At 46.8% G+C, this 14319-nt stretch overlaps 3 protein-coding genes across 8 annotated transcripts; 1 reads left to right on the top strand and 2 right to left on the bottom strand.

Moving 5' to 3' along the window:
* Positions 1-2965: 2965 nt before the first annotated feature.
* On the bottom strand, positions 2966-5201 carry LOC119332340 (28 kDa ribonucleoprotein, chloroplastic-like). The gene is made up of 5 exons (XM_037605525.1): positions 4987-5201; positions 4239-4487; positions 3794-4111; positions 3374-3697; positions 2966-3277 (listed from the first exon to the last, which is right to left on the bottom strand). The coding sequence occupies exons 1-5, from the start codon at positions 5155-5157 to the stop codon at positions 3221-3223; spliced, it is 1119 nt and encodes a 372-aa protein (XP_037461422.1). The 5' UTR covers positions 5158-5201; the 3' UTR covers positions 2966-3220.
* Positions 5202-8086: 2885 nt separating this feature from the next.
* Positions 8087-11626, top strand: LOC119329913. Of its 6 annotated transcripts, none has more exons than XR_005159830.1 (5): positions 8087-8508; positions 8638-8885; positions 8985-9047; positions 10285-10634; positions 11069-11626. XR_005159830.1 is itself a non-coding variant. In XM_037603020.1 (5 exons), exons 1-4 carry the CDS (start codon positions 8104-8106, stop codon positions 10621-10623), a joined length of 585 nt encoding a protein of 194 aa, XP_037458917.1. In that variant the 5' UTR covers positions 8087-8103; the 3' UTR covers positions 10624-10634; positions 11069-11626. The 6 variants fall into 6 exon arrangements, 3 of the variants coding, with proteins under 3 accessions (XP_037458917.1, XP_037458914.1, XP_037458915.1); XM_037603020.1 differs by lacking the exon at positions 8638-8885 and having other exon boundaries at positions 10285-10363; positions 10586-10634; XR_005159829.1 differs by having other exon boundaries at positions 8702-8885; positions 10285-11626.
* A 118-nt stretch (positions 11627-11744) lies between these two features.
* LOC119329914 (probable calcium-binding protein CML29) lies at positions 11745-12480 on the bottom strand. Its single transcript, XM_037603021.1, has one exon. It carries the CDS (start codon positions 12369-12371, stop codon positions 11868-11870), a length of 504 nt encoding a protein of 167 aa, XP_037458918.1. The 5' UTR covers positions 12372-12480; the 3' UTR covers positions 11745-11867.
* Between the last annotated feature and the right edge of the window lie 1839 nt (positions 12481-14319).

Genomic DNA, 14319 nt, shown 5'->3' with positions numbered 1-14319 from the left:
GCCATCACCCCATCTTCAGAGCTGCACTGACGCATCAACCTTGCCCGGTCTAGCTGCCGTGGACGCCACCACGGCGCCCAACGACACCACCACGGCGCCCAACGACACCACCTCCTTGCGCACGAACTGCTGAGCACGTCGTGGTCGCCGCCTGTACACCTCAGCACCATGCCGCCAAGTACTAACAGCCGGCACAGCTTGAAGTCTCTGAAAAATCTGTCACGCGTAGCACCTATCGAACATGCATGACAAAGTGTAGCACCTGTCGGCCAGGCATGACTTGACATTTTCACCGAAGTTTCGTGCAAGACGAAGTCGCTCTACCTCCTGCCTCTGACTTCCAGCGTTGCTCCACAAACGATGCTCCCAAGAGAGAAACGACACCATAGTCCCACCATCGTCCTATCTGGAAGACCAGATCTTAGGGTTTCCCCAGAGCAGTACGAGTGGGTCGATAGTAGTCACATGACGATGCCTTCATCAAGGTAACGACGCAGTACACCGCTATCGCCCGCCGTCGGCTCGGTTTTCACCGGCAACTATGTCTCCCCGACTCGCAGCCGGTACTAGATGACGGATCCCGAGATCCGAACACCCAGCCTCAGGCTGACCACCTCTAAGAAAAATATGACCATCACCGCCGGCTGTACCGGTCAGAACAGATCTGACCGGAGATGCCGCCGACGAGACCACTAGGCCATCCACGCCGCCGCTGTTGATCTGAAGTAGATTGCACGCCGCTTCAGCCTAGCCGGCCGCCGCCGTCGCCCGAAAAGGCCGGCCTCTGCGCCCGCAGCCCACGCCGCCGTCCGTGATTGGGCCGCCCGCCGCGCCTAGCCGCTGCCGTCCGAGAACAGGCCGGCTACCCGTCGCCTGCCACAGCCATTCGCCACGCCGCAGAAACCGGATCGACCACGCCACCACACGCTAGGGGCCCCGCACCACCCTGGAGACGCGTGAGAGAGGAAATCCCCCGCCACCACCGTCGGCCCCGGGCTTAGCCTGGCGGCGTCCCCTGGCGACGGCGGAGGGACGGGAGGAGGGGGTGCGCACCGGCGGCGGCTAGGTTTTTGGGCTCTGCCCAAGTCGCCACGGGAGGGGGGAGTTCGCACCGGAGGAGGGGGCACACGAAGCAGTTTTGACGTTGAGATTTTGTATACGTTGTCACGTTGTGCTTTTCTGTTTGTAGTTGGTCTCTTTTAATCCGTGATGAAGATTGAAGAGCATTTGATCTTATCCTGGCTGTGTGGATCACTGTCAGTTTACCACTGTGAAGCCAGGTAACCACGTGGGCCTTACGACCTTTGTGAACTGTCACCTGTTTTGGGGCAGTATTCAGGGGAAACACGTGCACGTAGGCCCCTTCAATTTTCCTTACACCAGAAAGTTACACGTCAGGCCAAAAGAGAGAAAGGGCAAAGATCAGAACGGCACTGAAGAAGAAGAAGCGTATGCATGGGCCACGAGCACCATCTGTTTCTCCTGATCCAGTGACATGCATGCAGGGGCCGGCCGGCCATATGCGGCTAGCAGGTGGAACAGCCAAGCAGCCACTTTTCATGTATCCGGAACTTAGGATGTTCAATACATAGCCTTAAGGTGATGCTTCACATACCATGTAAGATCGGATAACAGAAAATAGGTTTGAATGGGGAAACATGATCCTTTTCAGGAGGTGGGTGCTTAGAGAGAAAAAGTGTGGTCCGGTGCATAAAGTTGGAAAAGTTGAAATGGAAAGGAGGGATGCATGTGTAGTGAGAGTCACTTTCTGTTTTTTGATGAGGTCCACTAGTAGTAGCTTACATTGAAGAGAAAAAATTAATACATATGCCTCAAATTACTTTTTATCATGAGGCACCTGTATCTATATGCCACCATTGTACATGCCCTGATTGAGTTCGGTGGTACACGCAATGGCAATCCTTTACAGAATCTCGTGGCGTTGCCTGCTTTATTTCTTGCGGCTCCGTGTGTTGCTTGGCATTTTCAACTTCGACAGCTCATCTAATCGTCGACGTGGAGCCGTTGGCGATCTTGAATCTTTTCTGGTTGGTGGTGATTTCCCACCATAATTTTTGAGATCAGCATCGTGACGTAGGGGTTGGCATATGCTTAAGCTTTGATCGTGAGGCTCTGTTTCGGATCGCCATGTTGCGTTTTCTGGTGCGTCTTCTATATAGTAGTATATATTAGCTCACGTTTCTTCGAGGGCTTGTACGTTTCCACGAGCGGGAGACGACTTTATGTTGAGAAGATCGATCGAGTAGTCAAAAAGTTTGCTCATGTGATCATGTCTCATCGTGTTTTGTCCATCACACATGTTCGTTACCCTGGACAGAGCACGCCTTTGTTCCAAGACGATCGGACACTGCACGCCTAAACGCACCGACACGCCGATGCACGTCGGTTGGAACTCTGGGCACTGGAATATCACGAGTCATCACAAGCACATCTGTATAGAAAAGGAATTACATCCAAATTTTTATGGGTGTTGAAATATCCTTTCTCCTGCATCCATCGATGACACGCCATGAGAAAAGCTCGATGCCTTCTTGATCGAGCAAACAAGCCCGGGATCTTGTAGAAACAGCGGGCAGCGGCTAAGAAATCGTTAATATAGATCAGAAGACATCGGCAACCGTGATTCTCCAGGAAGAAGATGCAAAAGAACATGTACTCTATTATTCTCTAGTACGGTTTACTGTGGTAATAGAAGTATCAAAAGGGTGTAATAGCCACAGACGGCGACCCCGTCTAAATGTAAATGGGAGTCCAGCGATTAGAAGCATGCATGTTGTGGGATCTGATACTAATGCCCAACACATGGTAGGTCAGTTTCCTTTCTTAATTGCCTCTTTCACGGCAAATGCTCCCGTTGTAACGCACAAACCCATTTGCTATGAATATGAATCACAAAATTGCAAAATAGAAATAATAATAATAATAATAATAATATCAAACTTCAGAACCAACAATAAACTGTGCTTCATCAGTCTTCTTTCAACAAGATGGATGGGCACAACATTCATGTGTTTAGTTGATGAATACATAACAAGTACAATAGACATTGCGTGCGTACGTGCAAAGGATACTATATATCCCAACTGAAATGGTTTGAGATGGGAGGATGATGGAGGGTCTAAAGTCTAAACCGGTATCATGATTATTGTGCGGAAAGCTTTGCTGCAATCGACCACCAAATGCACCTTCATTTGATCCTTCATGATGGCGACTGCTCCTCCGCGGCACTCACTCGTATGATACGCCCCTCCAAGCTCTGCATAATTCAGATAACAATCCAAGACTCGCTTGTCATGACATTGGTTATTACTATTCGTTATGTAAATGACAAAGAGATCGACTACCCACGAACCTGTCCATGAAGGGCTGTGATGGCATTGTCCATATCCTCCTGTGACGCCATCTCTACGAAACCGAATCCTACGAAACCGAATCCCTTTGAGCGCTCGCTATGGATATCACGGACAACTTTAGCATAGGCCACTCTGCCGTGCCGGCTGAACATCTGAGCCAGCCTAGAGTCGTCCATGTTCAACGACAGGTTGTGCACGTGCAACCGGAATGAAGGCCCAACAACATGACGGGGAGGGGAACTTTCTACCCCTGGAGCCGCCTTGCTTACAGTCATGCCTGGCACCTCGGCGGCACTCACTCGCATGACACGCCCCTCCAAGCTCTATAGAATTCAGATAGCAATCCGAGACTCGCTCGTTGTGACATTGGCTATTACTATTCGTTATGTAAATGACAAAGAAATCGACTACCAACGAACCTGTCCATGGAGGGCTGTGATGGCGCTGTCCATTTCCCCCCGCGACAACATCTCTACGAAACCGAATCCCTTTGAGCGCCCACTTTTGAAATCACGGATGATCTTAGCATAGACCACTTTGCCGTGCTGGCTGAACATTTGTGCCAGCCTAGAGTCATCCACATTCGATGACAGGTTGTTCACGTGCAACCGAAATGAAGGCCCAACAACATGACGGGGAGGAGGGCTTTCCACCCGGGTGTCTCCTGGAACCGCCTTGCTTACAGTCACGTCTGGCTCCTCCGCGACACTCACTCGCAGGGCAAGCCCCTCCAAGATCTGCAGAGTTCACATTACCATCTGAGAGTCACCGTGACATTGGCTATATATCTTGCATGACACTGTATATGTAAAATGAGAGAGAAATCGACTACACACACACACACACACACACACACACACTCGCCTGCCCGTTGAGGGCCGCGATGGCCTCCTCGCGTTCCTCATGTGATGCCATTGCTACAAAGCCGAATCCCTTTGAGCGCCCGGTTTGTAAGTCACGCATGACCTTAGCGAAGAGCACGGTGCCGTGCTCGCTGAATAGTTGTGCCAACCTGGAGTCATCCAGTCGCCATGACAGGTTGCCCACGTACATGCGGAATGAAGAAGACCCAACATCATGGTGGGGCCTTTCGAACCCATAGCCACGTGGATCCTAGATGAAGATTGCATTTTAGAATAAGATGAAAGATTTATATGTTTCAAATACTAATACAAGTGTGGTTTATCGGCTAAAAAATACAAGTGTGGGTTAAAGACAATTTTTGAAGCTAATGTGGATATATACATATATATGGATTATCTTTTTCCCAATAAAATTGCACTTGTCATATTCCTATACAGAGTGTAGGAGTATGATCAAGCAGATGCAGCAGCGCATTGAGTTGTGTCTAGCCAGATCTCGTGCACAGTACGTAGGACCCTTTCCTATCCCAAATTAAAGTTTTCTGAACATGCTACACGTAATTTCTCTCTCAACAACATAAACTGAAGACACAAATCTGGTAATCAAGAACTTTCTCCGCACAACAGCGCAAGCACATACACTTGAACCAATCAGGCATTCACGCATGAACCGGCCCAATTTACCGGGAGATCTGGCGAATTGTTCGCCAAGTAAGGAACTCGATCGGGGATTTGCTGCATATGCTCACCTCGGAGAAGGAGGCGGCGAGTGGGACTGGGAGGCGCGTTGGGCGGCCAGCGCCAAGGCGAAGATGGGGGCGAGCCGCCCGGGGGAGGAGCACGGCGAGCGGATTCGGGCGCCGGGCCGGGACGGCGGCGACGACGCCGCGCAGGGACGTGGTGGTGACGGAGAAGGCCATCGCCAGGGGCTGGGGACCGAGGAGAGTAGAGTGGAAGGTGGCACAGTGGGTACGTTCGTTGAGCTATAATTTTATATAGTAGTAATAATCATTTAAGACCACAACTTTCTTTTAAACTGAATGAAGACCCCACAACTTGAGGGGACCTTATCTTCACCATCAATTTTGTTTCTAGGAACCACGTCTTTTGCACTACTCGTAGTATTTTTTTTTGAAAAAGAACTTCATTATTGCATAAAGCATAACACGTCGGTACAGAGCAGATTACAACGGGACCCAAAGTAACCAAGAAATTACGAGGTTTCCCCTGAGTAATGTAGGAAGAACCCTGAACAGAGAAAGAAAAACGCAAGGGAGTCCTTGACAGCACCTGCATCGATTGAGCCTTGCCGTCACCCGGGATGAGACCACTTGGACGCCAAGACCTTCACTGCTTCATCGTCGGCTGCCACACCGGGAAAGGAAGCCATGAATTCCGAATAGGAACCCCTGATAGGTAAGTCCGAAAGTTTTGAACACCAACCTATCTTCATCACCAACTTTTTTTTTTGAAAAACATGCAGCACCTATCCAGACACACTTGATACACACGTGTAAGAAACAGAAGGAAACCAAACGCTCCATGAAAATAAACAGGAAAGACGACCCGAAACCTCTTTTACAGTAACGGGTAATCAATATTGGCCATCCATTCTGAAAGATCCAACGTCCCAAAGATATATATATATATATATATATATATATATATATATATATATATATATATATATATATATATATGTATGTATGTATATATATACCGCTGGCCATGGAGAGAGCTAGATATGGACGGAGTGAACTAGCGCGGCGGCTGCGCCAACTTACGAAAGGCTGCATACGAGCAGATCATCACCACCTCCGTGGCCAACTTGCTCATCTTCTCCGATTATGGGCCGCTCCCTACAAGTTCGACAAGAATGTTGACAGATATTTATCTGATGCACCGTAAAAGGTCTTCTGTTAATTTACACCTTCGTTGATCTAGTAATAGCTAGTCAAGCCCCAAATCGATCGTGCCACTTGTGGACAGACAGACGGACAGAGATCAGGTGACATGCACGTCTGCATGTCACCGTGTGCCTTGCGGCCGAAATTCAAATTTAAACATTACGAAAAAATCTGAAAAAACATACATCTTCACAGCACATATTAAGATAACCTCTAAAAAATTCAGATCAAAATTCAAAACATACATCGAGAAACGAAAAAGAGAAACTCGGATGTGAATAGTCTACAGAGAACTATTCGCAAACTATTCATGACAGATTTCTTTTTTTTTGTTTCTTGATGTATGTTTCGAACTTTGATCTGAATTTTTTAAGGGTTATCTTAATATGTACTGTGAAGATGCATGATTTTTTTTCCAGATTTTTTCACAATGTTTAAATTTGAATTTCGGCCGCAAGGCACACGGTGACATGCAAACGTGCATGTCATCTTATCTCTGTCCCAGACAGACACTCTGCCAAGAGGAATCTGTAATTTATTAGAGACTAGTAAACGTGCATGTGCAACGCACGTATCATAATATAACTCTTATAAAAATATTTATTTTGAATATAGTTTCTCTTTTAGCAAGTTACTTTTACCGAAGCATTTAAATGCGTCATATACCAAACAATATGATCACACATGTAACATACAATTTGTGGGATCTGTGTTGTTTGCATCATTTTTCAAGTCTCAATTTCTTAAATTATCATAATTCAAGTCCACTAAAATGACAGCTAGCTTTGTTCTACAACCTGTCGTATGAGCCAATAAAGTAGTAACCAGAGTTAGTTTTGAAAATAGTGGTACAACATAGGACAAGTATAATGATACGCGGCGAAAAATACCTGTGTAGGAGTGTCAGGAAAAATATCTCATGTGAAGTACTTCATAAAATTTAACATCCATAGACCACAAGATAACTTGTATGATTACAGAACTTTTATAAAAAGAGTAACAACTTTTATAGAGATTCATATAATAAATTTTAAAATCATCAAACAAAAATGACCGTAACCAGCCCTGATGATTTTTAGAAGATAAAAAAGATGGCAGGCATGCAGGCGAATCGGATAAAAAGAATGGGTCTTTTTAGAAGAATTTTTTTGTATTTGGACAAGCCACACAGTCATAATCTCTCTTTGGTCACTGCCTAAGGTCCTGTTTGGTTCCAAATAAGTCACCAACTTATAAGTCGAAAAGTGTAAAAAGTGACTTATTTTGTCAAACAGACCTAACTTATAAGTCACCCCAACTTATAAGTCATAAGTTGCTCCACCCTAACTTAAAACTTATAAGTCACCTCCTTTTGCATGGGTCCCATCATCTTTACATTAAAAAAAAGATGGAAAGATGTGCTCAGGTGACTTAGGGCATGAGCAATGCGTCGCCTCAACTGGGTGCTCCGCAGGCCAGCTAGGTTCGGATGTCAGGAAGGGTTGCCTCGGAGTGTACTAGTGATGCCTGCAGAAGAGGCGGGTTCTTAAGGGAAAAAGCTAGAGAAAAAGGAAAAAGGTCTGGTTTAGTAGCAGCCCATCGTTTGTCTCCTGGGTGATGCGTGAAGAGCTGAGGAAGAAAAGGATGGGTAAAGTAATAGAGAGGGAGCAACATGGGACCCACATGCTGCTGCTGCTTCCGTTGGATGATATTATAGAAAGCGATGGCTTCGTACATACAAGCCTACATGGAGGGCATGAGACCACCGTATACTAATGCTTCCAGTGTTCATGCCCTTATAAGTCAGGCGACAACCAAACAGGTATGACTTATAAATCACTGATTTTAAATCACCTGACTTATAAGTTAGGTGACTTATTAGAACCAAACATGCTCTAATTTTATTGAAAAAAAACATTACTTATCCTCCCAACCGCTCCCTCAGTCCCTCACATTTCTCGCCCCGTTCCCCATTCTCCCATGGTGGCCACACCCTCACTCCACAGTCGGCGCCGGCGCTCCCTGGTCTGGCCGCTACTCACCTTCGTCACCACCGTCGGTGCTTCCTGGTCAGACCGCGGCTCCCCTTCGCAGTCGCTGCTCTTCCTCCCCTTCATGTCGAATCGCTCGCGGGGCCGAGGAGGCCCTCGAGCTCGGCATGCTCGCGCCAGCGATAGGCGCCGCCGGAGGTGGACGCGGAGGTGTGGCACTCGCTCGCTCCTGCTCTACCCTGCACCTTCTCCGAATCCGTTCGCCGAAGTGCTCGAGAAGGCGTTCGAGGTCAGCATGCTAGCCGACGACGCCGGGCCCCTCCCTCCTCCGGATGCCCTCGCCGTCGCCGCCATGAGCCTCTCCACCCTCTCTTGTGAGGTCGTCCGGGTCCAGGTAAGTCCCTCTCTCCAACTCCGCCACCTGCTCCGAAATCACCATGAATGTTCCCAAGACCGTGTATAATTGTTCTGCTATAGGGCTTTTTTAGAAAAGCTGATTTAACTGAGTATTATTCTGCTCTAGATTGCTACACCTTCTGGTTGTGAGTGGATCCAAGAGTTAACTTGATACATTATCCTTTCAAAAGATGATAGATTATCTTCATGAAAGAAAGGAAGTTGGAAAATTATTATTGAAGAGGAATTCAGTGTCATGGGTTTCTCAAGAGCTAAAATGGAACAAGAAGTGCAAAACTGGCAATTCTTTTTGTAATACTATTAAGCTCGTCATGGTGGTTACCATGAATGAGTGTCTGGTTTAATCTTTAGAAAGTGAGTTTTCTGTTACAATGTTCCCTTTCAAGACTGTTATATGATAAATCATCCTCTTAGTTGGTGGCTATGTTGATGATAAGGCCCTTAATGGTTCAGATTTCCCGAGGGAGGAGAAGGAGGTGCCGACAGGGGATGGGAGCAACAAGTATAATTCAAAGAGTATGTTTCGAATCTGAGTTGCATTGCACAGTATTTTTATTGCTCTAAGAAATCCATGGAGTTGTATATGGAACATTCCTTCATGTGATAGGCATATTTGTTTACTAAATCAAACTGCGTAGTTCCAACAAACAGACATTCAAATGCACCATTTTACACTCTGAAAGTAGGAAGTTCAACTTCTTTAGTGTTTAGAATGGATCAGGTGTACTTCAGATGTTTTCAGTTTTAAATAATTATGCACATTCTCACTCATCATGTGTGCAAAAAGTGGGTTTATACAGATTTATACAATTCATTATAACATCCTGGAGCTGAAACTAATTCGATTAATTTGGTCGTTCTCTGATGTGTGCTCACATTAATACCATTGGCAGCTTTGTAATTCGCTAAGCTAAATTCAATATTTCTGGTGTTCTGCGACAACTCAAGTCACCTTCATAATTTCTGGAAGCCAACTTTTTTTACACCAGGCCAAGGAGATGGAGTGCATGATTCAGTCAGTTACAAAATTGCAGTAGCCAAAACACTAACCATTTTCCACATAGAAAATCATTAATTACCGTTCCCTCTCCATTTGCCTCTTCAGCTCCTTAGGGTCTACATCTATGATACATTCTAGTTAGTTTAGCATCTCACCAGTTATCTGAATAATACAGCCGCATCCAGTACAATGGCATTTTTACCTTGGTACATGGCATCTCATCACAGTTATTTGAATAATAAATAAGCATGCAGTAAAAGGGCACTTTTACCTTGGGCATGGCCAGGGGTGTGTATGGTACATTTTGCTCATCATTAAGCAGTGCTGTTGAAGCATGTTTCTTCTCACGGGCTTCACGACGTCTTTTAAGAATATCATCTTCCTCGCGTGCATAATACTCTTTTTTCCTCTGCCTCTTCAATTCTTCAGGGTCTTTATAAATACATACCGCAAGTTAGCACATAAGCAACAGCAAAAACAGTAGCGCAAAGTAGGAACTGGTTGATGATAGTTACCCAATGATTGGTTGTTGCTTATATCCTCAAATGGGGTGTGCGCCCCCGCACTATTGGGAGATGACATACCTTCGCCTTCATGTGAATATTCATGTCATTAAATTTTGAGAAGCATGGAAATTGTGGAAATTAATCATGAACACCACCATCCGATGCAAACATAGTACACTGTCCTTTCTCTTGATATTGTGTTTCAGCAGAGTTCTACTTTGACATTAATAACAATTTTGAATGGCAGATCCCCTTATTGGACCACATTCAGTTGTGGGCCCTGCTGTTTGACATCCATGGTGATGCTGATGATGATCTTGGCAAGGGTAATGCTTTGATTTCATAGACATGTTGCTTTGATAGCTAGAGAACTAATTCTCAAGAGGACTTTGTGATTTAGTGTTCGTATGATATTTTTTAGTTGGGGCTGTTTTTTTCATGGATTTTCTCTGTCCACTACATCATGAATCTGGTAATATAAAAGTAATATCTATTTCTGATTATGTAATGACCGACTGTTATCTTGCTTCTTACTCATGTATCTTCAGATTTTATGTATTTGCCTGGGGTCTTGGTATGTCCTTGAGCACGCATGAGGTATGTATGTATCTGTTGGTATCTTAGTGCGCTTTGTTGTTTCAGAGTAGCACTCTATAATTTGGCACATGCCTATGCGTGTATATGCACGTACACCATAGGTCCGAGCTGAAACTAATTATGATTAATTTTATCGTTCTGTGATGTGCGCTCATTAATACCATTGGCACCTTTGTAAATTCTATAAGCTAAATCCAATATTTCAGGTGTTCTGCGAGAACTCAAGTCACCTTCGTAAGTTCTAAAAGCCAAAGAGATAGGGTGCATGATTCAGTTAGTTACAAAATTGCAGCAGCCAAAACACTAACCATGTTCCACATAGAAAACCATTAATTACAGATATAAAACGAACGGCTTATAGCATTGTGCTGTGCAACTGTTTGTTTTTTAGAACTCTATTTTGAAAATTCTAATCCTGTATAATGCTGCAACAGGTCAAACGAAGAAGTTGAACCTAAAGAAGGGCAGGGAAGAATTACAGCTTCGTGTGGCCGGCTGGTTCAGGGGACGTGCAGGGCGGGCGCGGCACCGGGTGCCGGGGTAGGCTCCTGGGCACTGGCTATCTCGCGGACGGGCCACACGGCGAGGGCAGGGTCGTGGGCGCCCGCTATCTCGCTGATGGATTACACACTGTGAGCGGCAACAATCGGCGGTGGCGATTGTGCAGGGAGCGACTGAGCGGCGCAGGGCTCACGAGGTATCGGTGCAGGCAGGAGACGGGGTTGGTGGGAGGCATCGAGGTCAAGTCCGAGGGGAGCTGATTTAGTTGAGTTTCCGTATTAGTTTGCGATCACAATTGCGTGATTGCAGGGGATGCGGGCTGGTAGTTGGAATATTCCTTCGGTGATGGAGTTTGGTCAGTCATGAGAATTTGCTAAGTGCACACCGTGGAGGCATTAGATCAATAATGACTGTTGGATTGAGATTTGTGGGACTAATTGTATGGTGCTGATTGGTTCGTATGTTTTATGGAACTAATTGCTAGGTGTACATAAGAAAATTCTTGTTTGATTGTTTAATATTAGTGGAGATGGAGATGGAGATGGAGAAGTGGAGATGGAGATGGAGATGGAGATGGAAAAGACACACTACTCCAGCCCGACGCAGAAGTAGTCCACAACTCTCCTGACGTGCTAACGCTTATTAATCGATATCACAATCACAAATTCACAATACATAACTGCATATATGCACGCCCTCTAGCTAGCTCAATACTACGTACGTAGCTCGAGCCTAGAGCAGGTCAGCCATGAGCTTGAACTCCTCGACGCTGACGGCGCCGTCGCCGTCCCCGTCCATGCACGCGATGATCTCCGCGCAGTCCTCGGCGCTGGCGGTGCCCATGAGCCCCAGCACCCTGGCGAGCTCGTCGGGGCCCAGCGCGCCGTCGGGCCCCGCGAAGGACTCCAGCGCCGGGACGGCGGCCTGCAGGAGCGCGCCGAGCGCGCCCAGCCCGAGCTCGCCTGCGTTCATCACGTCCAGGAACTCCTCCACGCAGAGCCGGCCGTCACGGTCGGCATCGGCGCGCGCCAGCATGTCCCGCGCCTCCGCCTCCGACTTGTCCAGGCCCAGGGAGGCCAGGAGGCCCCGGAGCTCGGGGGCCGTGACCAGGCCGTCGTTGTCGGAGTCGAACGCCTGGAACGCCTCCACGAGCCTGCTGATGTAGCTCAGCGCCTCGAAGTCCACCGTCAGCGGCTGCTGCTGCTGCGCCGACGGCCGGCGGGCCGGCGTCGCCATCGCGTTGGCGAGAACGAACGAACTAGACCGTGAGAGACATGGCGGAGGACCTGACGATTGTGCCGTGGCTGTCACTTGTGTCTTGCGTTTGCTCTTGGTTGGAGCTCGGTTAGCTTGCATGGACGGCCTTAAGAAGGCGCGGCGAGTGCGGCAGAATCTGAATCTCGGCCGCTTTGTGTCGACATGGAATGAACACTAGTGGACGAGCATCTTGTTCTCGCTGTTGGCAGTGGCAGGATAAGGCGTCTGGATTCTCGCGTGATAGCGTGGACGACGATGGGTTCTGGATTAGCTCGCGCTTCGTTTTGGATGACAAATGCTTTGTACAGTTTGTACTTTGAACTTCAAGGTCTCCACGCCGTGCCACCGGGCGAACCCATCCCAAAATATCATCAACGTCCCCTAAAAAAAAGAATATCATCAACGTGGAACAATCGGAGGCCCATTTCAACAAAGAGTCGAGGAACAAACCAATTTGTTAATTTGAATAGACATATCATCAACGTGTACTACTAGTACTAGTAGATTGCCTCTGCGTTGCCACGTGTTAGAAGGGAGAAAGAGGTTTGGTGGAATAGTTTTATTGTATTGCTTGAGCCTCATGGGCATATATATAGTAGTACAAAGACCAACTTGGAGTACAAGACAAGTCAGGACCAAATCCTAGTCTATCCTATACTTCCTAATAATTCTTATACTCAACATCCTCCCGCAGTCACAACGGTAGCGACGCAGACGGTGAGACTGAAGAAGAATCCGAAGGCAAGCCGACGGACACCCCACCACAGTCGTAACGGTCGATGCATCGCGGAAGGCGTGGCTGGAGTGGAAATCGACGAGGTTGCTCAAGCAAGGCAGTAGCCCTTTGTGCCGTTTGTCGAGGTAGTCGAGAGCTTGGGTGGTGGAGCCGTGGTCGAGGTAGCCGTGCGAAGAATGCCGTGGTCGATGTCGAGTCGGGGTACACTAGTAGAAAATAGGGCTTTGGTCCAGGCCGGGTCAGCCCATTAGTCCCGGTTCAGTCCAGAACCGGGACCAATGGGGGCATTGGACCCGGTTCGTGAGCCCGGGGGGCCGGCCGGGCCACGTGGGCCATTGATCCTGGTTCATCTGGACCTTTTGGTCCCGGTTGGTGGGACGAACCGGGACCAATGTGCCTCGCTCCTGGCCCACCACCATTGGTCCCGGTTGCCTTTGGTCCCGGTTCAAGCCACCAACCGGGACCAATGAGGTGCCTATATATACCCCCTCGCGTAAGAGCAGAGCACACTGCTCTGTTTTTTTCTGGCCGAGGGGGAGAGGGCTTGGTGGTGCTCTAGCTCACCTCCTATGCACACAAGGTGTTCGATGGAATGCCCGAGCCACACTACTTAAGCTTTCTCCTCTCCAAGCTCGACCTCCAAACTCCATTTTCCATAATATTTGTCTAGGTTTAGCGGTCCGTCACGCCCCATCCCCATCTTCACCGCCGTCGATCACCCGCGCCGAGCTCATCGCCGGCACCACCGTGGTGAGCCTCTTGTTCTTATCTTCTTTCTGAAAGGAAAAATTAATGGCACTAACAAAAAATTTATAATTTTTCTAAAACTAATGGCACTAACAGAAAGTTTATAATTTTGCTGACCTAAAAGCAAAAACAAATAAAAAATAAAGCAAAAAAAATAAAATAAATAATCTAGAAAACAAAACAAAAAATCTGGAAAACAAAAAAAACAGCAACAATAAGTATTTTTTTGTAAATAGAAACAAAATAAAATAAATAAAGCAACAAAGAAAACAAAAAAACAAAAAAAGTGTTTTCAAATTTGAAAACTAATGGCACTAACAGAAAGTTTATAATTTTTCTAAAACTAAAAGCAAAAAGAATAAAAAAATAAAGCAAAAAACAAAAGAAAATAAATAATGCAGAAAACAAAACAAAAAAACTGGAAAAAATAGCAACAATAAGTAT

Source organism: Triticum dicoccoides, chromosome 7A (assembly GCF_002162155.2).
Source record: "Triticum dicoccoides isolate Atlit2015 ecotype Zavitan chromosome 7A, WEW_v2.0, whole genome shotgun sequence".
NCBI classification, from domain to species: domain Eukaryota; kingdom Viridiplantae; phylum Streptophyta; class Magnoliopsida; order Poales; family Poaceae; genus Triticum; species Triticum dicoccoides.
The sequence above is the reverse complement of the archived record's forward strand: the minus strand, read 5'-3'. Positions and strand labels throughout refer to the sequence as shown.

Bases quoted from the DNA above. Each gene is read 5' to 3' on its own strand.
- LOC119332340 (XM_037605525.1), bottom strand. From the start codon at position 5,157: ATGGCCTTCTCCGTCACCACCACGTCCCTGCGCGGCGTCGTCGCCGCC. The intron at 4,112-4,238 runs GCGAGTGTGTGT...TGAACTCTGCAG, and splicing joins TCGCGGCCCTCAACGGGCAG to ATCTTGGAGGGGCTTGCCCT. The intron at 3,698-3,793 runs GTTCGTTGGTAG...TGAATTCTATAG, and splicing joins TCACAGCCCTCCATGGACAG to AGCTTGGAGGGGCGTGTCAT.
- LOC119329913 (XM_037603017.1), top strand. From the start codon at position 8,104: ATGGTGGCCACACCCTCACTCCACAGTCGGCGCCGGCGCTCCCTGGTC. The intron at 9,048-10,284 runs GTATGTTTCGAA...TTTGAATGGCAG, and splicing joins CAACAAGTATAATTCAAAGA to ATCCCCTTATTGGACCACAT. The intron at 10,364-11,068 runs GTAATGCTTTGA...ATGCTGCAACAG, and splicing joins TGATGATGATCTTGGCAAGG to GTCAAACGAAGAAGTTGAAC.
- LOC119329914 (XM_037603021.1), bottom strand. From the start codon at position 12,371: ATGGCGACGCCGGCCCGCCGGCCGTCGGCGCAGCAGCAGCAGCCGCTG.